Raw genomic sequence first — 26717 nt, 5'->3', positions numbered from 1 at the left:
ACAAATCTATTTTGAGACAAAAGTATACACCTCACACACATGGGAATGGGCTTAAAAAAAGAAGACACCTGTACCATGTCAGATATAGAGTTGAAATGTATTCAATTTTGATTTTGCATCCCAATATTACACTTTATATACATTAAAGAAGACTGAAATATAACAAAGTGGTTTGACATTGAAATACAGGATTTTCATCATTCTTTATTAATATTCTTGATTAATTATGAAAAATGTGAATAACATTCCACCCATGAGGCCAAAGGGGTGCTTTTGGTCATTGACTACAGGAAAGGGTTACAGATGACATCCTCTGAATTATTTTTTTCTCTCTCTCTCTCCACCCCCTCCCTCTATCCCTCCACAGATAGCCAAGCTGGACAAGACCAAGCGCAGCGTAGTCCATGTCTACCTGTTCACCGACAAGAACTTCCACGACCCCACGAGAAGCCTCAACCGCCAAATGGCCGCCTCTGACCTCTTCAAACACCAAGGAGACGTCTTCCTAAGCAGCCACAGGTAGGGCTAGGAGTTGATTCCAAAAACAGTCTATTCCTAGTTCCTAAAGTATGGAGTCTCCTGCCATTGTGCTGGACTCTCGTGGGGTTTGGATAATGGAAAAATACACATTTTAGTGAACATTGACAATAAAGTAGATGTTGTGTTATCACAGCCCTTCCAAGACCTCCATCTGTACCTCCACTGCCACCCTCACCTCCACAACCACAACCACTCCCAGCTCCAATGGGACCAAGCCCCAGCTACGACGCGCCCACTCTGGCTCGGGACCCCGGCCAATGGGGGGTACAGGCACCCCTCCTGGAACTCCCCCACCTCCCTCAACCACCGCCCCTATTAAGCTACCCCCGCTGCTGGACCTCCCTCCTGCAGGTCAGAGACGTATATTTACATGCTTCATAATGTTTATTTTTTATCTGAAAATTACAGTACTTGTGTTTTGCGCAAAGCTGTTTCCAACCTCGTCGTCTGTTGTTCCCGTTCGTTGATTTAAAAAGATCGATGCCACAAAACAATCTATGCGTCATAGTGCTGAAACCTTAATGTCCAAACTCTCCATATCTATGCCTCTGCTGCAGGTCACAACATGGATATCTATGTGTCCGTGGCCTGCCACCCGGGTCACTTCGTACTGCAACCCTGGAGAGATATGTACAAGCTGGTAGTTCTGATGGGAGAGATGATCCTGTACTATAATAAAACAGAGGAGAAGCCTCTCAAAGTGGAGAAGAATCAGATATACGCTGCTAAGGTGGAGAACAAGTGAGAAGAGGGAGGAGTGGGTGGGAAAGGCTGGGAATGTGTCTTGGGAGTATGTGTGGGCACTGTATATTTCAAGTGTGTATGAGGGATTTGGGTAGGGCTTCTAGTAGGATAGTCTGACTGCATTCAATAATTTGATTAGCCATCTAGATTATTTGGTCCCCCCGGGCTAAGGATTCATTTGAATGAACTTGATTAGTTGACCTCTAACCTCTGACCTCTCTCGGTGCCCTCCCAGTTGGCACCGTGTGCTGGTGAAGGGGGTGTTGACCAACGGCCTGGTGTCTGTCTATGAGCTGGACTACGGTAAACACGAGCTGGTCAGCTGCACCCAGCTTCGCCCACTAATCCAGGAGTTCAGACAGTTGCCATTCCAGGGCATCACTGCACAACTCGCAGGTAACTAAGGAAGTGTTGCCCTCCCGGCAACCATATTATGTACTTTAGATTTTTCTATTCACCTCAACATAGCAAAGTAATCTACAACAAGTGGTTCTTGTTATTGGCACACGTTAGAAAAATAGATCCTCAAAATGGGTTCCATTTGCTGTTGTTGTTGTGAACACACAAAAAAAGACACACACACCTTAAAAGGCCCAGTGCAGTCAAAAACATGACTTTACTATATTTTATATATATTTCCATACTATGAGATTGGAATAATATTGTGAAATTGTGAAACTCATGATAATGCTCTTTTAGTGTAAGAGTTGTTTTAAAAGACTGATGTTTCAGCCTGTTTTGATGGGATGGAGTTTTGGTCTGCCTGGTGACATTACCAGGCGGTAAATGAGTTAATGGACCAATAAGAAAGAGAGTTCCAAACCTATCTGCCTATAAAAGCTGGTTTTCAATTTTTCCCTCCCCACTCCCTGACAATCCTAGCCAGATTCTTGCTTGAGAAATGCTAAGAGGCTATTTTTGTTCCTTCTTTACAATTTTAATTGAAACAATCACAGTAAGGTACTTAATTGTTTGATATTGAGAAGAAAAAAATGTTTGCATTGGATCTTTAATCTCCTTGATAATTCCATTCATTCAAAACCTTGGAGAAGGGAGGCCTCTGGTGGCAACGATAGACATTGGTCGTGTCCGAATACCCATACTTGCATTCTAAATAGTAGGCTGTTTGGATATAAGAAAGTTTTATAGAATGTGAAATTTAGAACATTTTGTGTGCTTTAAATGCCAAGATGTCGGATTTTCATCTTGTAAAATTCGCTGCACACTATTGAAGAAGAGAATCGTCTTTTCACACCCACGTGTGTTTGACAATAGCTGATAATCAGAATAGGGGACACGCTCCACAGAAATGTATGAATGGCGGGGAACAAGCGCGATTGCGCATTAGATGATGCCTTCTCATTATGGATGAGTAATATGTTCATATTTGTTGCTTACTACATACGTTTTTACTAAACATTACATTCTAAATAGTATGTAGTAAGAACAGTACACATTGTGTAGTTTTAGTAAGTAGTAGGCAATACAGATTTCGGACACGGCCATTGACTGGAGAAATGCTTTCCATTTTATGAAATTATAAGGTACTTTCGTGTGCCTTTTGTTATAACGCTTGTTTATTTGTAGAATATTAATCGTTTTCAGCATTCAATGCTGATGTACAGTATTCATTATTTTGGTGTAAGTCTATGTGACATTCTCACTCCACCAATAGGAGTGAAGCCGAGGCAGTGGTCGGAGGAGGCTTCCATCGTGTTCCGGAACCACGTAGAGAAGAAGCCGTTGGTGGCCCAGCTGGAGGCCGTACAGGAAGCGCATCACCCCTGGGACAGGAAGTTGACCGTCTTCCTGGTCGACACCTCGCAGGAGGAGAGGGACATCTGGGTGCATGACATCATGGCTGAGTTCACAGACGAACTCACCAAAGAAGTGTAGTTGGATAAACTGTGCACAACAGTGCATCTATAGTGCTGGTTATGGCAGGAACAACTAGGTAGGTCTATCCAAAACAAATGTAAAAAAATATATATACACATTTGTTTTGGATACCTAAGTTTAGTTGGATGCTGGACTTTGCTCCGTGCGTTGCTATGAGAAACCAGAACGCTTGTTGGGGTTGCTATGGGAGACCATTGGGAGATGGTTTAGAGATATGTCACTTAGACTTGTCATTTTGTGTTTGAGAGTGAGGTGACACAGTGACAATGAAACACACTCGCAGCAGCATGGCATGATATTTTCATCAAAAGCTCAATAATATCACCCTCGTGCTGACTTACCTTACAGCTTTGCCACACAGAGGAGTTGTCATAGTGAACTGTTGAATATCTAGTCTCGTTATGGGATGGGTTTCCCAAAGCCTCCGTAGCTAATAACATGGTACAGTACTTTGTTTCTCTGGACAAACCAGACTCACACCACTTGTTGAACAGCAAAGTGCTTAATTTGACCAATTCCGTTCCTTAACTGGAAAACATTGATATATCTGTTTCTCTCTCTTGTCCAGGTTGTGGGAAAGAAATAGCAGTCAACATTCACTACAAAGGATTTTGGAAACTCACCTATGGCTAGTGGCTTTCATTAGGCTACAGTGTCTATATAAAGAATTTCTACTCTGGCTATACAAGCTATGGAAATGTATATGTGGTGCATTAGCTGCATTATCGATCAACAATGCACAAAAAGTATTTAACTCAACTTGTAAGAGACTGGTTGGTTTAAAGGCCTTTACCAATAGCCTGGTTAAACTAGATTGAAAGGTGAACAACAGTAGTTAGTGCCGCATTCGGTCTGTTATAGCCAGGCTAACTTTACCAAGGTCTGGTATAGCCAGGCTAACTTTACCAAGGTCTGTTATAGCCAGGCTAACTTTACCAAGGTCTGTTATAGCCAGGCTAACTTTACCAAGGTCTGTTATAGCCAGGCTAACTTTACCAAGGTCTGTTATAGCCAGGCTAACTTTACCAAGGTCTGTTATAGCCAGGCTAACTTTACCAAGGTCTGTTCATGGGAATCTAATATAAAAGGTATATATGTGATACATTATCGATCAGCAACGCACAAAAAGTATTTAACTCCACTCAGAGACGGTTGTTAATTGAGACACAGAGTTCCAGTATGAAGGCCTTTACTGTACCCAGGCCTGTTTATTTGAATCTGACGTCATGAAGGTTTACAAAACATAGTTTAAAGGGATAGTTCGGCAATTATTTTGTCCATAGACCGCTTTCAAGGGAAGGAAACCTGGATAAGTAAATAAGTTACAATCACTGAACTATCACTTTAAGACATTCCCTCTAGTGAATTGATGATGCAAAGAAGCCATTGTTATTTCTTATTTCTATTTCCCACTCATGTGACTTAGCTCGGTTTTAAAAACGTTGGTTTTAATTTATTTATTTTTAATTCATTGATTTTTGTGATTTTGTGTCGGACAACAAGACCTTCTGCAGATACAGTATTCTTAGACCAGGAGTTTTGAGTGACCACGTGACCTGACGGAGAACATTTTGGGGGCCCTAGCTACAGTATTAGGTTATTACTGTACTATAGGGCCCAAAGTTTATTTTTCTGGTTATGTCATCTAGGTCGGGAAAAACTCCTGGCCCTAGATACGCTGCATGTTATGTTGGAAATTGTGCTGAATTGCGTGCACATAATTTGATAATACAATATATGCTAACCGGTATTTGTGTTTACCTGACAATACTCTCTGCTTTACTGTTGGAGTGACGGGATCGTTGGAGTTTTACTGAAAACAGAATAATTACAGCCCAGCTAGCACATTTCGTTCCTTGGAAGTTGTGGGAACGTACGTTTTTGTTTTCCCGTTGGTTCTGGGAACGAAACCATACGTTTTCTGACCGGTAAAACTGAATGTTTTCTAACGTTCAAAGAACGGAGGTGAACATTTTGCCTGTTGGGTGAAAGTCCATTTTTAGGTTGCAGGAAGGTTCTGCGAACGTTTTACTATGGTTCACTGAAAGTTTTTCTCTGAGGGTTTATTAACGTTCTGATAACGTAAATTATAGATTATTTGAAGGTAATTAAATAAGGAATAACTTCAAACTTTCACTGAATGTTTCAATAAGATGTTTAATAACACTGCTAGCTTAGTTTAACTGTTTTAAACTCTAAGCACAGATGGCACACATGGGAAGAGAAAAATATATATATTGTGACACGGCGTCAGTGAGATTTTAACCAATGATCTTCTGTTCTTTATCCATGGAATTAGTCTTCTGCGGCACCAGGATGAAACTAGCATGCCATGTTTGTTTTTTTCAAGCTGTTCATTTTAGTCAATTCAAAAGACCCCATTTCAAAGGAAACAAGCAAGTTTAGGTGTGGCCAATTAGTGGCCACGGCAAACACACCTGAACACACTTAACAAGATAGAGAATAGAGAGGGTTTTGTTGATGCTAAGACTGAAATGTACGTGTTTTTAAATAGCATTATTAGAACTTTCTCTGAATGTTACTAAAGGTTTATTACATTTCCACAGAACATTTGTTTCTTAATGTTCTCTGAATGTTCTGAGACATTACTTTTATATAGAACCATGAGGAAACCTGTAGAAAATGTTATAATGAAGTACTGAAATTCCCACAGGAGAACGTTGTTTCTTCACGTTCTCTGAGCAATTTGAGAACATGACTTTAAATAGAGCCATAAGTAAACATGAAAGAAATGTTATGCTGAAGTACTGAAATTCCCACATGAGAACGTTGTTCCTTAACATTCTCTGAACTATTTGAGAACATTCCCAATGTCAAACCAGTTGGAGAATGTTCCTAGAACATTACCAACATTTTAATTCAATGTAGCCATGTTCTGTTCATGTTCTGAAATGTTTTGTTAAGGTAATGAAATACCAAGAAAATAACATTTTTGTCAAGTTCCTTAAACGTGCTGAGAATGTTCCAAATCCAAGCAACTATCCTGCTCCATTCCCAGAAAGTTGTGGGAAGGTTGTATGCAAAATAATCATAGGACAACCACAATCTCACCAAGCTCTAAGAAACATATGGTTCTCAGAACGTTATGTTCTAGCTGGGAGTACTCTCGCCTGGTCCCAGATATGTTTGTGCTGTCTTGCCAATTCTATTGCTACATTTGCTAATGGAGTTGGCTAAACAGTACAAACAGATCTGGGACCAGGCTATATTTCCTTTGCTTCAGGGTTATTATTTTATTTTCATTTAGTTAACCTAACATTTAGCCTTGGTTAATTGCATACAGTATGTACAACATTTTAGGAATAAAGTTCTAAAAAAATTAGTTTCAAATTTGTCAAGTTATTTGCATAGTAAAGGTTACGGGTTTAGGTTGGAGTCATTAAAACTCGTTTTTCAACCACTCCACAAATTTCTTGTTAACAAACTATAGCTTTGGCAAGTCGGTCAGGACATCTACTTTGTGCATGACACAAGTAATTTTTCCAACAATTGTTTACAGACAGATTATGTTACTTATAATTCACAGTATCACAATTCCAGTGGGTCAGAAGTTTACATACACTAAGTTGACTGTGCCTTTAAACAGCTTGGAAAATTCCAGAAAATGATGTCATGGCTTTAGAAGCTTCTCATAGGCTAATTTACATAATTTGAGTCAATTGGAGGCGTACCTGTGGATGTATTTCAAGGTCTACCTTTGCTTGACATCATGGGAAAATCAAAAGAAATCAGTCAAGACCTCCACAAGTCTGGTTCATCCTTGGGAACAATTTCCAAACTCCTGAAGGTACCATGTTCATCTGTACAAACAATAGTACGCAAGTATTAACATCATGGGACCACACAGCCGTCATACAGCTCAGGAAGGAGATGCGTTCTTTCTCCTAGAGATGAACGTACTTTGGTGCCAAAAGTGCAAATCAATCCCAGAAAAACAGCAAAGGACGTTGTGAAGATGCTGGAGGAAACAGGTAAAAAAGTATCTATATCCACAGTAAAACGAGTCCAATATCAACATAACCTGAAAGGCCACTCGGCAAGGAAGAAGCCACTGCTCCAAAACCGCCATAAAAAAGCCAGATTATGGTTTGCAACTGCACATGGGGACAAAGATCGTACTTTTTGGAGAAATGTCTTCTGGTCTGATGAAACAAAAATAGAACTGTTTGGCCATAATGACCATCATTATGTTTGCAGGAAAAAGGGGGAGGCTTGCAAGCCGAAGAACACCATCCCAACCGTGATGCACCTTGGTGGCAGCATCATGTTGTGGGGGTGCTTTGCTGCAGGAGGGACTGATGGCATCATGAGGGTGGAAAATGATGTGGATATATTGAACCAACATCTCAAGACATCAGTTAAAGCTTGGTCGCAAATGGGTCTTCCAAATGGACAATGACCCCAAGCATACTTCCAAAGTTGTGGCAAAATGGCTTAAGGACAACAAAGTCAAAGTATTGGATTGGCCATCACAAAGCCCTGACCTCAATCCTATAGAAATATTGTGGGCAGAACTGAAAAAGCGTGTGCAAGCAAGGAGGCCTACAAACCTGACTCAGTTACACCAGCTCTGTCAGGAGGAATGGGCCAAAATTCACCCAACTTATTGTGGGAAGCTTATGGAAGGCTACTCGAAACGTTTGACTCAAGTTAAACAATTTAAAGGCAATGCTTCCAAATCTGTCGTTCTGCCCCTGAACCGGCAGTTAACCCACTGTTCCTAGGCCGTCATTGAAAATAAGAATTTGTTCTAAACTGACTTGCCTAGTTAAATAAAGGTAAAATAAAATTTAAAAAAAATACTAATTAAGTGTATTTAAACTTCTGACCCACTGGGAATGTGGTGAAAGATATAAAAGATTAAATAAATAATTCTCTACTATTATTCTGACATTTCACATTCTTAAGTGGTCATCCTAACTGACCTAAAACAGGACATTTTTACTTGGATTAAATGTCAGGAATTGTGAAAACTGAGTTTAAATGTGTTTGGCTAAGGTGTATGTAAACGTCCGACTTCGACTGTACACGTGTAGATATTTCTTCTGTCCCATGTCTTTATTTTGTACTTAGAAAACGCAGACTGTAAAAAAAAATGTTTTTCAAAAGTCCTAGGTTGTAATTCTGAAATTCTAATTATTTATTAAAATATCAAAATGGTATCTTATTTAGATGTCATACAGCCAATCAGTGTCTACAAACGGATTAATCCAAATACATTTTCGAATATAATCTTTCTCATTGTACACCATATTTATTTTCTCAGTGACAGAGTGTAGAGGAGAGAACAGAAGAGGAGAGAACCGGAGAGGGGAGAAAAGGAGCAGTGAGGAAATGGAGGAGTACATCTCATCCGTAAAGCTGATCATACACACAAATGATAGCATCTTCTCAGGTCTTCCAGCACTTACCGAATGGACAAAATCATGACGAACTCTGGATGGCAAGAGAGGGAAATGAGAGAGGCTACAAAATGTATGGGCACCACTGCATTATATAATTGTATGTTTGTGTGTGTGTGTGTGTGTGTGTGTGTGTGTGTGTGTGTGTGATCTTACTTCTGTGTGTGTTGACCTGTTTCTGCATGTTTGTGAGTGTTTCCTCCATGTGTGTGTGACCTTACATGTGTGTGTATGTCTATGCACAGTTATCTCCTTACCATCAAAGTCGATGCTTCCGTCTCCGTTGATGTCTATCTCTTTGAGTATCTCTTCCAGCTCTCCTTTCTTCAGTTTCTCCCCCAGTAGACTCTTCACCGCCTCCTTCATCTCATCCTGGCTGATCTTCCCATCAGAGTCCTGGTCAAACTGAGAGGAGGAGAGGGGAAAGTTATGATGGAGGGATGTTGAGGAGGAGAGAATGTGGGTGACTAAGTGAACATGGGAGTTCATATTGGCTGAAGGCCTAACAATAATGAAGAAGCTGGGAGATTTTAATGAGAGTTTGTGTAGGGCCATAATGTCTGTGTTTGTAGGCCTGTGTTTTATGATCATTCACTCAATTTCAGTCTCTTTGGCTCTGTGTCAGTCTCCTACCTGTGAGAAAGCGGACCTGAGCTCTTTCAGCCCCAGCATGTCTGCTGTCTCTCCCATTATCCTGGGACCCATCAGCTCACAGAAATCGTCAAAGTCCATCAGACCGCCCACTGAAGGGAGACAGCCAATCAACAGTCAGGACACAGGTAGGAACTGGACAATAGGCACATTTAAATGAAAATAGCTTAAAATGGACATACTCCTCATTTTGATCTGTTGCACTATCTCCAGCAGCTCCATCTCAGTGGGCATGTAGCCCATGGTCCTCATGCACTCAGCTACGTCCTTGTAGTTCAGGTAGCCGTCACAGTCGTAGTCAAACTCCTTGAAGGCAAAGTCCAGCTCTGTGCCAAAGGTTAAAGGTTAGAGGTCAGAAGGTGATGATGACACCATAGAAATAGAATTACCAGAAAGGACATCGCCATTCAAGTCAACGTTCCGTGATGGGTGGGCCTGGCTGCCATATTGAGTGTACCCATGAATATACCGTCAAATTGCCGTGGTCTAAGGGCTTTTCCCCAATCTAGTCAAACTATTTCTATGGATGATTCAAAGCTACCCACTTTTCACAAATATAATGCCTGTCTGAATCCTAACTTGAGTAACACGGGTTCCGTGTAATAAGTTGTGCAACTACTCAATCTACTGTAAGTAAGCATTCTATTGTATGTGCAATATCACTGTGATATGAAGACTCACCATCCAACTCTGCTTGGGCCAACTCCCTCTCCTAAAGGAAGACAACGGGCAAAGGAGAGACACTATATAAACAAAAGTATGTGGACACCTCCTCAAATGAGTGGATTTGGCTATTTCAGCCACACCCGTTGCTGACAGGTGTACAAAATCGAGCACCCAGCCATGCAATCTCCATAGAGAAACATTGGCAGTAGAATGGCCTTACTGAAGAGCTCAGTGACTTTCAACGTGGCACCGTCATAGGATGCCACCTCTTCAACAAGTCAGTTCATAAAATTTCTGCCCTGCTAGAGCTGCCCCGGAAACTGTAAGTGCTGTTATTGTGAAGTGGAAAAGTCTAGGAGCAACGACGGCTCAGCCGCAAAGTGATTGTCCACACAAACTCACAGAATGGGACCGCCGAGTGCTAAAGCGTGTGGTATGTAAAAATCGTATATCCTTGGTTGCAACACTCACTATATAGTTCCAAACTGCCTCTGGAAGCAACATCTTCCAACATCATCGTCGGGAGCTTCATGAAATGGGTTGTCATGGCCCGAGCATGGCCAAGCTTAAGATCACCATGAGCAATGCCAAGCGTCAGCTAGAGTGGTGTAAAGCTCGCAGCCATTGGACTCTGGAGCAGTGGAAACGCTTTCCCTTCAGTGATGAGTCACACTTCACCATCTGGCAGTCCGATGGACTAATCTGGGTTTGGTGAATGCCAGAGGAATGCTACCTGTCAGAATGCCTAGTGCCAACTGTAAAGTTTGGTGGAGGATAAATAATGGTCTGGGGCTGTTTTTCATAGTTCAGGCTAGGCCCCTTAGTTCCACTGATGGGATAACTTAACGCTATAGCATACAATGACATTCTAGACGATACTGTGCTTCCAACTTTGTGGTAACAGTTTGGGGAAGGCCCTTACCTGTTTCAGCATGACAATACCCCCGTTCACAAAGCGAGGTCCATACAGAAATGGTTTGTCGAGATCGGTGCTGAAGAACTTGACTGGCCTGCACAGATCCGTGACCTCAACCCCATTGAATGCTTTTGGGATGAATTGGAATGCCGACTATGAGCCAGGCCTAATCGCCCAACATCAGTGCCCAACCTCACTAATGCTCTTGTGGCTGAATGGAAGCAAGTCCCCGTAAGAAATGTTACAACATCTAGAGGAAAGCCTTCCCAGAAGAGTGGAGGCTGTTATACAGCGAAGGGGGGGGGACCAACTCCATATTAATGCCCATGATTTTGGAATGAGATGTTCGAGGAGCAGGTGTCCACATACTTTTGCCAATGTATGTTGTGTTTTAGTGAGGGAGCTGCCATAGAGAAACAACACTTTTGAGTAATATTATAGTGTTTGGATCCAGATATACTGGAGGGGGTTCACCTTAAAGAGTCAAATGCAGGTACTTTTGGATGGAAGTTTAGCACAGGCGATTTGAGATTTAAACAGTTGTGTAAGAGGAGGTTGGAAGTTTTTGGATCAGGTCGATCTGGTGTGGTAGGAAGTTAGTGAGGGATCGGGGACAGGTGGGGATGTTTCCTGATCATGGTGGATTAAATCGTCATGGTTTCTATTCTGTTTGGGACACCGGTCAACCTCATTCACACGTGTGTTTTTTATTTGTTTAACTAGGCAGGTCAGTTAAGAACAAATTCTTATTTACTATGCCGGCCTACGAACCGCGGGTTTACTGCCTTGTTCAGGAGCAGAATGGCAGATGTTTACCTTATCAGCTCGGGGATTCAATTCAGCAACCTTTCGGTTACTGGCCCAACGCTCTAATCTCTAGGCTACCTGCCGCCCCAGCATGTTGTTTTTACACGCATAGCCTACACACACTGCATGCTCAATATGATCTAGTTTAAGTTCTAGTCCGAATTATTCGATCCTAAATCAATGTCTCCAAGCTAAGTTTTACAGTGTCAAGGAACAAAGTAAGAAAAGCAGAAACTGTTCATTAAACATCAGACGTCAATGTCACACCGGTCACTGGTGAGTCTAAACGTTTACAAATATCCCAAACAAAACAAGTTCCTAAAACAATCATACAACTTTCCCTTTGTGTTTGATGCTCTTCTGGCAGCTTCTACCCCTTAATCCTAATGAATGGTGACGCTGAGCCACACTAAGGATCTAATAATACTGCTGTGTCTATAAGGATTAGCTGGAGAGGATAACTAAGGTGTGTGTGTGTGTGTGTGTGTGTGTGTGTGTGTGTGTGTGTGTGTGGCTTAGAGAGTTATTACCTACACACACACAAATGCAGGCAGGAAGGCACACACACACACACACGCAGATAGGCAGGCACGAATGCGCAGGCACCCACTCACACACACAGCATGCAAAGATCAGGAGCTTAGCTAACGTTGTAGCTTCTATGACTTCTCATTCCTTTGCATGCATATCAATGTCCCCGTGTGAAGAAAAAAAACACCGGACTGTAGTTAGCCTAGCATGTCGCTACTAAGGGTTATAGCTCAGAGGTGAAAGTAACTTTAATGTGTGTGTGTGTGGGCTCCCGAGCGGTGCAGCGGTCTAAAGCACTGCATCTCAATGCTAGAGGTGTCACTACAGACACCCTGGTTCGAATCCAGGCTGTATAACAACCGGCTGTGATTGGGAGTCCCATAGGGTGGTGCACAATTGGCCCAGTGTCGTCCGGGTTCGGCCGGTGTAGGCCATCATTGTAAAAAATAATTTGTTCTTAACTGACTTGCCTAGTTAAATGAAGTTTCAATAAAAACTGTGTGTGTGGGGGGGGGGGCGTACCGCTCCAAACACGCTGCTGAGCAGGGTGGTGTGTATCTTCTCCATGTCTTTCCTCTTCTGCTCTTTCTTAGACACCTTCTTGGGAGCCGACTCCGAACTCGAGGACGAAGTCTTCCGGGATTTGCCACCTTTGCTACAGAACATGAGCCAAGAGGCACCAGGTTTTCACGATATTGGAGACATTGGGCAAGAGCTATCTTGACACCTTAATAAACGTGGCGACGCCACACAAATAGGATCATCTCTCAATGGCTTCGTACATGTTCAAGTTTTACAACTAATAGTTGTGATACAATAGAGTTTTTCTGCACAAAAATATTCATACAAGTATTGTGGAGACGCCGCTTGACGGTTTTGTCGATATTTTAGGGCATCACAAACACGTCAGGTAAATCACAACCATTCAGTCAACAATATCACTTGTTCAAACTGACTGTGTACGGCGCCAATGTCTCTCAATAACTCTATTGTGCCCATCATGGTCAATCGAGTTCTCCAGTCTCAAAAGTAGACGTTGACCTTACCTGTCTGTAGAGGTTGCAGAGGTTACAGAGGCTGCAGACGTTACAGAGGCTGCAGACGTGGTGGACGGGGTCTTAGACATCCTGAATAAAATGAATACACAGATGAGAGTGTGTGTGTGTGTGTGTGTGTGTGTGTGTGTGCGTGTGCGTGCGTGCGTGCGTGTGTTGATAGCTACATTCTCAGAAACTGATATTGCCAGGTGTTACGGTTTGCAAAGCATACCCAACACACTGTGAAAATAGGTAGCATAGTGGTTAGAGCGTTTGGCCAGTAACTGACAGATCGCTGGTTTGAATACCTGAGCGGGCAAAGTGAAAAATTGGATGTGCCCTTGAGCAAAACACTTAACCCTAATTTGCTCCAGGGGTGTTATGGCCGACCTTGTAAAACAACACATTTCACTGCACCTATCCGGTGTATATTACAATGTATATATATATTTGTACTGTAACCTACTTTAGGGACATGTACACATACACAGTCAAGGTGTAGGTAATCAACCAATCTGTAAGGAAACGTCACTTCCACTCTATATTTAATGCAAATATTACAGACAGAAAATGTCCTTACCTTTAGCTGGTCCTCCTGCAGTAATGTGAATGACAGGACTGGGTCCACTTGCTCTCCTCAACCTTCATACCTCCCCTCCTTCTCTCTCTCCCTCCCTCTGTATATCCCTCCATCCATCAAAGAGCATTACCAGGTGATTACCTGGCTAAATGTGTCTAGGTCAGAAAGCCAAACACCGCCAAACACACTTAACACAGTGTGACTGACCGTGGCTCTCTCACACAGTCAGTCAGTCACACTGTGTGTGTGTGTGTGTGTGTGTGTGTCAAGGGTATTATTGTATTGGGTATCTTATCTTGTATCTGATATCTTGAACATTATTTATTTGACATGTATTTGTAGTTTGACATTGGTGATAGTTAATAGCGTTGTTAATAGCATTGTCAAGGCTATTATTTGGGGTACAGTATTGGGCACCCAATTAGACGTGTAAAAAGTATTTTGAACATATGGTATTTCTGTTTCATTTCTGATTCTGAAAAATGCAAATACAACTCATTTATTTGGTTAAACAAAATAAAGCACAAAAAAAATGTATGATGTTTCTTTTAAATTTTATTTAAATTCATCAGATGCAGAGCAAATAAATTCATTGGAGATTTTTTTTTTTTATATAGGATTCTCATAAATTGGCTATGTGGTAACTTTATTTTACGGTACTATTTCATATAGTGTTTACAACCACAGGGTTCCAAAAGGGTTATTTGGCTGTCCTAAGTGTGTAGCATTTATCATGAAATACCATTATATCAACAGGTATTCCTTATTTCTAACCCCAATTCATAACTACATGGTACCAAAATGGTGCATAGATATTGAGGAATTAAACAGAAATTCCTGAATCAAATCACATTTTCGTCATTGCCTCCTATAAGAAAAAATTGGAATTGAATTGACCCAAACCTTACATAGATAATAGTCATGCACACTTAAGTAAAAAACAAGTCAACAGTGGACTGAAAACACACCAGAACCTAAAAAAACATTACTTAATGACCTATTCATCTTCACAATGTAGGTCTAGCCCTGGGCATATCGCTGGGGCCAACTTCATGAGGATACACAAGGGCTTTCCTCTGTACCATCTTGCACTTTGTCTTGCACGTCGTTCGCCTGCTTGCTGTGCAGTTGGGTCCAGGGTTTCCTTGTGTGGTGGCTTCCAGCTTTCTGTGTCTCTTGCTGGGGCCTGCCTGATGGCTCTCCTCCCCCCAAGACAGAGTATTGTGGCTGGGCTGGGAACAGTAGGGCTGAGGGAGGTAGCTCTGGAGGTTATCCATGGGTCTCATCAAGGAGGAGCCAGCCTGCTGGCTCTCGTCTCCCCGAGACAGAGTGCTAAAGCTGGGGTGGAGGCTGGGGCTCCTGGGGGCCCCTCTCGAGCTCACGTCGTTGTCTCTACTTCTCTTTCTCGAGGGTATGGCTGAGGTGGAGGAGGAGGAGGTAGGCAGGACTGGAGACAGTACATGCTCATGGTGCCTGGATGATGAAGATGCCACAGTGGCTGAGACTGAGGATGATGAAGTGGGAGGCAAGTATGGATGAAGGTGCTCTGCATGGCGTCTTGGAAGTTTCTTTGTGACTGAAACAGTGGATGAGCAGGAGGAGTCAGTGATGCGCAGCACTGGTTTCACCACCATAGGAGGAGGAGGAGAGGGACAACGCCTGATCATCTGGCTGTAGAGGAAACTACAGGCCTGCCTGTCTTCCCAGCTGTCTAGAAGGTGGGCCTGGAGGCAGGCCAGGCTTGGGAAGGGCAGCTGACACAGGGCACACTGGAAGCCCTCAGAGCCCTGGTAGCCCCGGTGGTAGCCTGGACTGTTATTGGAGGCCTACAATAAAATACAATACAACTTTATTGTCCATATATTTCAGTAAACAACAGAAATGTGTATTCTGCTCAATTCTCCCCCTTCCTCCACACACATACACTATACACACACAACACACACATACAACACACATAGACCTGGTTGGAGACATAGCGGACGAAGTCGGCCTGGAGGTGGTCAGTGCATCTGCCTCGCCGCGATCCCAGTTTCGCCTCAAGGTCATTGGGGATGGAGTAGAGATGACAGGCCCTATCAGCCTCCTGGTCCTGCTGGTTATTGTGGACATGGCTGGGGGAAGACGGTGATGGCTCCTCAGATACATGCACCAATGGAGGAGGAGGAGACGGACACAGCCTGATCATGTCACTGTAGAGGCGGTTACAGCCTGTGCTGTGGGTCCAGCTGACCAAGAGGTGGGCCTGGAGGGAAGCAAGGCTGGGAAGGGGCAGCCGACACAGGCCACATTGGTAGCTCTGGAAGCCCTGGTCGTCTGTTCCCTCAGTCAGATCCTGGAGGACGGAGACATGGTAGAGGAAACCAGCCTGGAGGTGGTCAGGGACTCTAGAGGTGCCTCCCAGGTTTGCCTCAGGGTCATCGGGTATGGAGTAGCACCATTTGGCCCTGCCAGATGGCTGGTCATGCTCCTCAATGCTAAATACCTCATCAAAATACACTGTGGAGGGAAGACAGACAGAAGTAAAGGTTAATGTCCAAAGCAGCAGCCTATTCCCTACATAGTCCACTACTTTTGACCAGAGAAGTTGCACCCTATTCCCTACAAAGTGCACTACTTGTGACTAGAGAAATTGAACACTGTTCGCCACATAGTACACTACTTTTGAACAGAACCCTATCCCTGGTCAAAAGTTGTGCACTGCATAGGGAATAGGGTGCCATTTGGGTCATCAAGCCAGTCCTTGGAAATGTATGCTGACTTATTTGTAAATTACAGAGAAAAAGACACATTCAAGCAAATAAACCTTCTTTATAGTAAACCTTTTATGGAAATACATTCACAATATTTTCATAATTTAACAGTTTTTAGTCTTACCACTTCGTAGATCCATTTCTTGGTGATGGATGGGGGATTGAAAAAGTTTGGATGTAACTCACACACCTCTGCTCATTGAAAGTAATGTTTGAGTTCTGAAATAATTTGCATATATTTGGTGAAAAATGCATTCCAGTCTAATGTTTGGTTCTGTTTCCCAGGGAATCGTGTGAAAATTCGGATACATCATAGAACTCAATTATGATGGAACCCTGATGTCATAATTGATATCTACCATGTGTTCTATTTTTTTAAGGTAGGTTAATATTTCCTGGTAAACAGCAGAACTAAACACGCGACTTTTTCAGAAAGAAAACATGCATATCACAAAGTATTTCTTTCATAAAAAACGTGTTTTTTTAAAGTAGCTTAGAATTTTTAAAATATTATGTTGCATTGATTACATATTTTGTTATTGTGTTATGGGCTATTATTGTGTGTTTTTATGTTTGCTTTGTGTCCGCATTTCATAGGTTACACAATTCTTAGTAGTGCGAAAAGTGATTGAAACCACATTTAATACTACAGATACTAATGGAAAGTTTGGGTCATTCTTTTCAGTCAGTTGGACTCTACAGCGCTGTAGTGTAAACCTACAGCAGACTATACTAAGTGTTAACTCCAGGCTGATATAGAAGAGGAAAGGGAAACGCTGATGTTTCCTATGATGTGCCAGAGTTTAGTTTTGGCAAAGGGCTTGCAGGAGACACTGTGGAAATGTTCAAATGATGCAATGGCTAGGCCTATAGGCTATATAGGAATTGGAATTATAAATTGTATCAATAGGTCTATGCAAGTGTTAAACATTCTTAGATTTGGATAACGCGTAATACATTTGGATTTACACATTTTCTCGTGTGTGTACGTGTGTGCATGCGTGCGTGCGTACAAGCATTTCGCTACGCTGCATCCGCAATAACATCTGCTAAATATGTGTGTGACCGATACAATTTGATATTATTTGATTCTGACTAGTTTACTGCAGTATCAGTTTCAGAATGTGAAATAGCTGAGATACCAAGGAATCATAAATGACACTATACAGTCAGAGAGCTGGATTTTTTTTTGTATAAAACACCAGAAACTCAACATTCTGGAAAAATGCATTTGAGGATTGAGAAAATAAGCTACATCTTTCCCACGGGCCAATATTTAAAACTGGGAATTCCAGTTTCTGTTGACAGAACAGTCAGCGCTGTGGATTTTGGAAAATAAAGAAACGTTATTTGTTTAGTCAGGAATTATTAACCTGTTCAGTGCACTTTCTCCGCACCTGTGACACAGTGAACTGGAGTGTCTCATGAGCCAAACGTCACAGAAAAGGACATGACAATTCGGATGATGTTGGGAAATCTATAAGCAAAACAGCGATTTTCTCTAAATATATAACTTTAGAATACCGTAAGTAACAAGTTGACAACACCATATTGCTATTATTCTATGACAGTACATCTCTAAGTGTGGGGTTTACTCAAACGTTTCATGTTATATTCGACGGGATAGTAAAAGTTTTATGAGCCCTTATGCGTTCTGCGTGGATAGTGCGCGTGAGACGCAAGGAGGGCGCGGTGGCGCGTGATCCACTGTCGATCGCGGAGTTTTCGGTAGAGCCGCTAAGGTTACATGGAGAAGTGGGAAACTATTTGATCGAAGATGTCAAATGCGGAACAGGAGGTAGAACCGGTCCCTGTGGCGGTGGGTAACGGAGTTGACACGAGTCGCCGTTACCGGAGAAAGCTCTCAGCAGATGACCACAAGCATCATCACCATGATCCGGTAAAAATTGAGACTATCACCCGAAGTAGAAAAATGGGTGAGTAAGTGATACAAGTAAAAAAGTACAGATGTACAACCCTCTGCAGTAGTAGTCTACCTTGATATTGTTATTAATTAGGACTATTTTGGGATATATTACAGGCCAAGGCCTATATAATCATTAGATGTATTTGTTTTCTCAAATACAAACCTTTAGGTAATGATAATCTTTAGGAATAGTTTGACCAAGGTGAAATTAGTTTTATATCGGATATTCGGTGGTTATTCGGTTTTCTCTTCTAAATAGCTATTGAACCAAGCATGCCATAAATATGAAGATGGCATATTCTGAATCAGGGGTGGATGGAGAATAATACATACTTAAAAAAAATAAAAATAGGATTTCTGATTTCAATCTTCAATAGCTCTTACATAAAGCGTGCCACGACGATGATAACGATATATTCTGAATCAGCGGAGGATGGACAAAAATCTACAAGCTGTTTTTTTTGTGGGGAAATTTGGAGAGATAAAAATATTCAGACTTTCAATCTTCAATGGCTTTTACCAAAGCCTGCCATGACTAAGACAATGATATATTCAGAATCAACCACTTTGTTTGTTTCTTGAAATATGTACAGTACCAGCCAATGTTTGGACACACCTACTCATTCTAGGGTTTTTCTTTATTTGTACTATTTCTACATTGAAATAATAGTGAAGACATCAAAACTATGAAATAACACATATGGAATCATGTAGTAACCAAAAAAGGATTAAACAAATCAAAATACATCTTGTATTTTAGATTCTTCAAAGTAGCCACCCTTTGCCTCGATGACAGCTTTGCACACTCTTGGCGTTCTCTCAACCAGCTTCATGAGGAATGCTTTTTCAACTGTCTTGGAGGAGTTCCCACATATGCTGAGCCCTTGTTGGCGGCATTTCCTTCACTCTGTGGTCCAACTCATCCCAAACCATCTCAGTTGGGTTGAGGTTAGGTGATTGTGGAGGCCAGTCGATCTCATCACTCTCTTTCTTGGTCAAATAGCCCTTATACAGCCTGGAGGTGTGTTTTGGTTCATTGTCCTGTTGAAAAACAAATGATAGTCCCACTAAGAGCAAACCAGATGGGATGGCGTATTGCTTCAGAATGCTGTGGTAGCCATGCTGGTTAAGTGTGCCCTAAATTCTAAATACATCACAGACAGTGTCACCAGCAAAGCACTCCCACACCATCACACCTCCTCCTCCATGCTTCACGGTGGGAACCACACATGTAGAGATCATCCATTCACATACTCTGCATCTCACAAAGACACGGCAGTTGGAACCAACAATCTCAAATTTGGACTCCAAAACAAAGGACAAATTTCTACCTGTCTAATGCCCATTGCTCAGGTTTTTTGGCCCAAGCAAGTCTCTTCTTCTTATTGATGTCCTTTAGCGGTGGTTTCTTTGCAGTAATCAACCATGAAGGCCTGATTCACCCAGACTCCTCTGAACAGTTGATGTTGAGATGTGTCTGTTACTTGAACTCTGTGAAGCATTTATTTGGGTTGCAATTTCTGAGGCTGGTAACTCTAATGAACTTATCCTCTGTAGCAGAGGTAACTCTGGGCCTTTCTTGTGGTGGTCCTTGTGAGAGCCAGTTTCATCATAGCGCTTGATGGTTTGAGTGTGCAACGCTGTCATCAAGGTTAGTTACTACATATGTGCTATTTCATAGTTTTCATGTCTTCACTATTATTCTACAATGTGGAAAATAGTAAAAATAAAGAAAAACCCTTGAAGGAGTAGGTGTGTCTAAACTTTTGATTGGTACTGTATATTTTTCTTCTTTCAATCTTCAATACATCTTACACAAAGTGTGCCATGACTATGAAAATGATATATTCTGAGTGGGGTAAGGATGGACACAAATCCACTGCTTTTTTTTGTTTTGAAATTTATTACGAGAATATTCTTCTGGCTTTCAGTCTTCAATAGTTTTTACACAAAGCGTGCCATGACTGTGAAAATTATATATTCTGAATCAGGGGCGGATTTTCTTCCATCCTCCCCCAATTCAGAATATATCATTTTCATAGTCATGGCACGCTTTTTGTAAGATCCATTGAAGATTGAAAGCAACAACAAAAATTATATCTACATTTTAACAAATGAAAAAAAGTAGTGAATTTGTGTCCATCCTCCCCTGATTCAGAATATATCATTTTCATAGTGATGGCATGCTTGGTCCAATAACTATTGATGAGAGAAAAAACGAATATCCACCTAATATCTAATGTAAAACTAATTTGACCATGCTAATATTTTGATGATTGATTGTCTAGTACTATGAATAGTCATAATAGCTCCAATTGATTGAATTATTTGACAACTTGATGATTTAAAGGTCTATGGTGGTCTGTTTTGTTCCCCTTCCCCTCCCTTTCTATTCTTCCTGTTTAGATGGGGACACTATCAAATCAGAGCTTGGCAGATGCCTCCTGTTCTCTCTCTCTCTCTTTCTCTCTCTGTCTCTCTTTCCTGCACTTGTCATAATAAACAACATGAAAGACATGTCACCCTCTGACTCACCAAAATGAACAATGAAGTACTACAAAGTTATAGAAAGTTTGATTTGTTTTTTTTTGTTTTTTTACAATCTTGCATTCTACGTTGGTAACCAGTTTCTAATAGCAATACGGCACCTCGGGAGTTTGTGGCATATGGCCAATATACCACAGCTAAGGGCTGTATCCAGGCCCTCTGCGTTGTCGTGCATAAGAATATCCCTTAGCCGTGGTATTTTGGCCATATACCACATCCCCTCGTGCCTTATTGCTATTATAAACTGGTTACCAACGTAATTAGAGCAGTAAAAATAAATGTTTTATCATACCCGTGATATAAGGTCTAATATAACACATTTGTCAGCCAATCAGCATTCATGGCTCGAACCACCCAGTTAAACATTTTTGTATATTTATCACAATAGTATAAATTCTGTCTTCAATTGTTGGTAATACGTTGTTACCACTTAACTTAAAAAGCATCCCAGTACAAAGAGTTATGACTTGTTCTAAGCATGTATGACCCATTAAAATGTCTTATGACAAGGCTTATAATATGTTGTGTCTCTCTATTCATAACCAAGGCACCTGTTTATTACAGAGAGGTCATTCTCCAGAGAAGCTGGCAGTGTAAGGGGAACCATGTCAACGTCTGAAGACAGCTTCCCAACGGGTAACATTTAACTGATCTAGGAACAGGTCCCACCTGTCCATGTAATTAATTACGAACTAAAAAAGCAAAACGGATCTCAGATCTGCACTTCTACTCTGAGATGCTTTGTGGATGGACCCAGACATTTGACACCAGTTAAAGGGGTCAATTCCATCTTCTCATGCATGTATATCAGACACTTCATTCTCAATGTGGAACTTTCATGAAATTGAATGGAATTTTACAAAAGTTCCAACCACAGTATTCTAATGAGGAGTGGAGAGAGTTTGGGGTTTGGCTTCGGCAGTTGGAGTAGTTATGGTTCATGAGTTCTCTCTCTCTCTCTCTCTCTCTCTCTCTCTCTCTCTCTCCCTCTCTCTAAGATGAGCTCTGTTATTTAACTGTGGGTTTTGACTGACATTCTGCTACGAACCATCATGATATTTCATAGTTCATGCAGACTGATTTTTCCAATATCAGGATATCAATAGCAGGGGTTGAGGACCACAAACAGTGTTTTGGGTTCAGTTGGTTGCCTTCTGCCTTCTGCTCTAGTAGTTTGATCCACACTACCACTGTAGACTTATTATCGTTAAAAACCCTCAAATTAATTTAGGGCAGGCGAGGTGACATTGAATTTTGTTTTTCTGGTCCCAGATCTGTTGAACTGTTTTGCCAACTCTTATGGTCATTGTTACATTTAGCATCACAGTGACCATAGGAGTTGGCAAGACAGAAGAAACAGATCTGGGACCAGGCTAGGAATTCACTTCTCCTTATGGTAGATCATGTGGTTGACAGTGAACTTTAACTATCTTACACCTTGGACCTGAGAGAGCCTGAGAAAGACTCTTTGAAGTCATTGATTAATCTCTGTAGGTCAGTCACACTGTCAGTCAGTCAAAATGTCACCAGACTAGTGATATGGTAGGCTCCAAAATAGCCCTCAGTTAATAAAGAAATAGGAAGTAAAGCAAAATTGAGGATAAAGTATTAGTACTATACTGGTCAGCATATTGACATTATTTCTGAGAGTTTCTAGTTGCTTTTTGTCTCTAACTATGGCAAATCTTAACCTAAACATTTGACCTACCTTTGGATGTTATATAATAGGCTATAATTGTGTGATGAGGAAGTTAATTACCTCAGCATGGTGTTTTAAAATGCAATGTTCTTGTTTTATTATTGAGTCACCTGAGTATCTCTGTCACCACTTTCCTACAAAACATTAACTAGAGAATATTTGCTCATACTCAGCTTGTCATAGACTATAATGGAGATTTAGAGACATATATTGATTGGAGTGTATTATAACGAATTGTATTTTAAAGTACTCAATGTCCATCGCAAAGGAGCAGATTGACACACACACGCTCACACACACTATGGGTCTTGGTCAACATAGTGCACTATACTGTATAAAGAATAGGGTGCCATTTTAGATGTATCATATTGTTGTAGCGTCGCCCATGCTGCTGGCCATGGTTGAGGGGCCGGACAGGCTTCCTGCCTACATGTTGTTGTATCATATTGTGTTCCTGTCACGTTGTGTTCCAGCTCTACCCATGTTGCTGGCCATCGTGGAGGGGCCCGACAGGCACCCTGCAGACGAGGGGTCTCAGGAAGTGCTGCGGGGGAAACTCTGCCTCCTGGAGGCCGACAGCGCGGAGGTCAACGCTCTCTTTACGGTATGACCCTCTTCGTTCAACCTTTATGTATCCAAGTAAGTCTTGTTGAGGCAATATGTACAGCTAAACCGCATTCACTATGATACTGTTCTCAGTCACACCCCACTTGGTCAACATGCTTTGTCACAGCTTTTGTGGAATTATCGCAAGTGTGTAAAGATAGATTGAATGGAAGGAATGCCTTATGTATGGTGGTGCCATGTTTGCAGATTTGTTATAACCTGCTTTGCTGCTACATAGACTTCCAGTCATTGTGCTAACACTAGTTAGCATTGGCTTGCAAAACTACCTCTAACGTCCTTCATACTGGACACAGAGACATAAAAATAGTATCCACGAGTTAATCTGATTCTGGGGATGTAAGATATATTGCCCAAATCCCACAGTATCCCTTTAGATGGGTTTGTTATCAGTTTGTGATTGTTCACATTGAATACCAATACGTATCTTACTCACAGATTACATTGCTTCATATTGACCAAACAGGTTTAATTGACTCAACCTCTCATGCACAACCTCTCCTCTGTTCTCCTCTCCTGTTCTTAAGGAACTCTCTGCCAGGCTGGTCACCATCAACAGTGAAGAAAACGTTATATTCGTCGCATTCAAAACATTCGAAGAGATATGGAAGTTCACCACATATTACACAATGGGTATGTCTTATAAACACACAGATAAGGGAAACTACAGAACAACCTACTCTGTTTGTATGGGATAAGAGGAAACTTGGCCACAGTGCTTCTACATCTGCATTCCTTGCTGTGTGGGGTTTTAGGCTGGGTTTCCGTATAGCACTTTGTGACCTCTGCTGATGATAAAGGGCTTTATAAATGCATTTGAATTTGATTAATTAGATGTTCAAATCAAATGTGTTATATTTTCTTTGAACATGAAAGTACTAGCTACATAATTTCTTAACAAATACTAGGTAAATACCAACTGGAATAGGACTTTAAATTACAGTTTCCTCACTAACTTGACCTGTTGAACTCTGTTGTCCAGGCTTCCTAGGCCAGTGTATGGAGAACCTGCTGATGGACCAGGACTTCTGGCTGACCTTTGACCTATTGCGCTCTGACCTCTGTTCCCCAGGCTTTCTGGGTCAGTGCATGGAGAACCTGCTCCTAGACCAGGATTTCTGGTTGAGCTCTATGGACCAGAAGAACGTGGGCATAGAGATCTCTATCCAAGAGGACACTCTCAACCTAATGTACAAAGGCATTCTCATGCAAGAGGGTAACTCTCTAACTCTCAACTCATTCCTAAAATGTTGCTGTTAATTTTAACATGAAGATATCTGACTGACAGCTTTTTTCTATGTTTGCAATGTGTATTGTTGTTGACCAACTCAGTGGCCTTATGGTTAGAGTGTCCGACCTAAGATTGGAAGGTTGGGACTTCAATCCCTAGTCCAATCATGCCAAATCCTAAAAAAAAAATCTTATAGTGTTATAAGATGGTACAGTTATCCCAACTAGCGTATAACGTTCTGAAAACCATATGTTTCTGAGAGCGTGGTTGTCCTATGGTTATTTTCCATACAACCTTCCCACAATGTTCTGGGAATGTTGCAGGATACCCAGCTGAGGACCATATGTTTCTTAGGTGGGAATTTCAGTACTTATGCATAACGTTTTCTACAGGTTTCCTCAAAGTCATGTTCTCAGAACGTTCAGAGGAAGTTAAGAAACAATATTCTTCTGTTGGAATTTCAATACTTCAGCATCATGTTTTCTGCAGGTTTTCCTCATGTCTCTATTTAAAGTCATGTTCTCAGAATGTTCAGAGAATTTTAAGAAACAACGTTCTTTTGTTGGAATGTCAGTACTTCAGCATAACGTTTTCTGCAGTTTTCCTCATGGTTCTATTTAAACTCATGTTCTCAGAACATTAAGAAAACTTTCCATAAAAAAACACAACAAAATATTAGTAACGTTCAAAGGACGTTCTAAGAATGTTATTTGAAAACAGATATATTTCATTCCCCGCATCAACAAAACTCGGGGGGGGGGGGATATTGTTTGTGTGTGCGATGTGGGATAATGTTTGTGTGTGCTTATGTGCGCTACGTATTGCACGTTCGTTGATTCTTTGTTGTTTTGAAGTTTCACTGTAATAAATATGTGGAACTCTACTCACGCTGCGCCTTGGTCCGATTATTTATATAACGATCGTGACAACCGGTCAGGAAACATATGACTTTGTTCCCAGAACCAATGGGACACCAAAAGCGTACATTCCCACAACTTCCATGGAACAAAATTTGCTAGCTGGGATTTTATCAGAAATTAGGTACAATGTTATACATTCATAGAAGCTTCAAATAAAATATTACCAAATCTCTTCCCCTCTCTTAGGTTCCTTCTTCGCCAGCTGCAGTTCCACCCAGATGTTTGATAGCTCCACCTCTGGTAGTGACCTCTACCTGGAGCAGGGGGACATAGCCCTGTTCGAGCCCCCGTTCTTGGGGTCGGGGTGGACTGTACTGTCCCTGGGGGATGGGGCCCGGGGGACCAAGCCCAAACCAGCCCTGGAGCCCGTCATACCCTTCCACCAGTCAGTAAAATATATAATTTCACCACTGTTAATATTCTGCAATATAAATATATATATAGTACCAGTCAAAAGTTTAGACACATCTACTCATTCAAAGATTTTTCTATATTTTTTACTATTTTATACATTGTAGAATTAATAGTGAAGACATCAAAACTATGAAATAACACATGGAATCATGTAGTAACCAAAAAAGCGCTAAATAAATCAAGATATATTTTAGATTCTTCAAAGTAGCCACCCTCTGCCTTGATGACAGAATATAAAATATATTTGAAATTGTTTAACACTTGATTCCATAGGTGTTATTTCATCATTGTTTTGATGTCTTCACTATTATTCTACAATGTAGAACATAGTAAAAACAAAGAAAAACCCTTGAATGAGTAGGTGTGTTCAAACTGTATTAATGAATAGTTTATTTCCAAAATGTTATATCCACCAATTCTTCACGTTGTGTTTTTTCATCAGAAATGATTTCTTATGGGTATCTTCAGATGTGTGTAAAATATGACTGTTCTCAGATGTCTTAAAATGTGTTTCTTTGCAAAACACTACAGTTGAAGTTGAAAGTTTACATACACTTAGGTTGGAGTCATTAAAACTTGCTTTTCAACCACTCCACAAATTTCTTGTTAAAAAACTATAGTTTTGGTAAGTCGGTTAGGACATCTACTTTGTGCATGACACAAGTAATTTTTCCAACAATTGTTTAAGAACAGATTATTTCACTTATTATTCACAGTATCACAATTCCAGTGGTCAGAAGTTTACATACACTAAGTTGACTGTGCCTTTAAACAGCTTGGAAAATTCCAGAAAATAATGTCATAGCTT

At 41.2% G+C, this 26717-nt stretch overlaps 3 protein-coding genes across 3 annotated transcripts in view; 2 read left to right on the top strand and 1 right to left on the bottom strand.

Annotated features, from left to right (window-relative positions):
• tdrd7b (tudor domain containing 7 b) overlaps positions 1-6526 on the top strand; it is a 28469-nt gene extending 21943 nt beyond the window's left edge. Inside the window, 5 exon segments of the mRNA XM_029666463.2 lie at positions 368-519; positions 674-891; positions 1098-1281; positions 1520-1680; positions 2960-6526. Coding sequence (XP_029522323.2) covers positions 368-519; positions 674-891; positions 1098-1281; positions 1520-1680; positions 2960-3180 — 936 coding nt within the window. The 3' untranslated portion in view covers positions 3181-6526.
• Positions 3494-13896, bottom strand: LOC115133338 (calcium-binding protein 2-like). The gene is made up of 8 exons (XM_029666461.2): positions 13795-13896; positions 13224-13304; positions 12700-12832; positions 9939-9969; positions 9440-9583; positions 9240-9349; positions 8864-9011; positions 3494-8640 (listed from the first exon to the last, which is right to left on the bottom strand). Exons 2-8 carry the CDS (start codon positions 13301-13303, stop codon positions 8612-8614), a joined length of 675 nt encoding a protein of 224 aa, XP_029522321.1. The 5' UTR covers position 13304; positions 13795-13896; the 3' UTR covers positions 3494-8611.
• A 4060-nt stretch (positions 13897-17956) lies between these two features.
• Positions 17957-26717, top strand: part of LOC115133337 (SH3 domain and tetratricopeptide repeat-containing protein 1) — a 29611-nt gene continuing 20850 nt past the window's right edge. The window contains exons 1-6 of the mRNA XM_029666460.2: positions 17957-18484; positions 21586-21657; positions 23194-23324; positions 23872-23977; positions 24417-24560; positions 25682-25880. Coding sequence (XP_029522320.1) covers positions 18325-18484; positions 21586-21657; positions 23194-23324; positions 23872-23977; positions 24417-24560; positions 25682-25880 — 812 coding nt within the window. The 5' untranslated portion in view covers positions 17957-18324. The remainder of the gene's footprint in view (positions 18485-21585; positions 21658-23193; positions 23325-23871; positions 23978-24416; positions 24561-25681; positions 25881-26717) is intronic.

The sequence above is a fragment of the Oncorhynchus nerka genome, linkage group LG8, assembly GCF_034236695.1.
Source record: "Oncorhynchus nerka isolate Pitt River linkage group LG8, Oner_Uvic_2.0, whole genome shotgun sequence".
Lineage (NCBI taxonomy): Eukaryota > Metazoa > Chordata > Actinopteri > Salmoniformes > Salmonidae > Oncorhynchus > Oncorhynchus nerka.
The sequence above is the reverse complement of the archived record's forward strand: the minus strand, read 5'-3'. Positions and strand labels throughout refer to the sequence as shown.

What these genes read in the sequence shown, in the direction of transcription:
- LOC115133338 (XM_029666461.2), bottom strand. Translation starts at nt 13,303, where the DNA reads ATGTCTAAGACCCCGTCCACCACGTCTGCAGCCTCTGTAACGTCTGCA. An exon ending in TCAGCAGCGTGTTTGGAGCG is followed by an intron (nt 9,970 to 12,699) that starts GTACGCCCCCCC and finishes GTCTTCCTTTAG; the next exon opens with GAGAGGGAGTTGGCCCAAGC. An exon ending in TCAGGTCCGCTTTCTCACAG is followed by an intron (nt 9,012 to 9,239) that starts GTAGGAGACTGA and finishes TCCTCCTCTCAG; the next exon opens with TTTGACCAGGACTCTGATGG.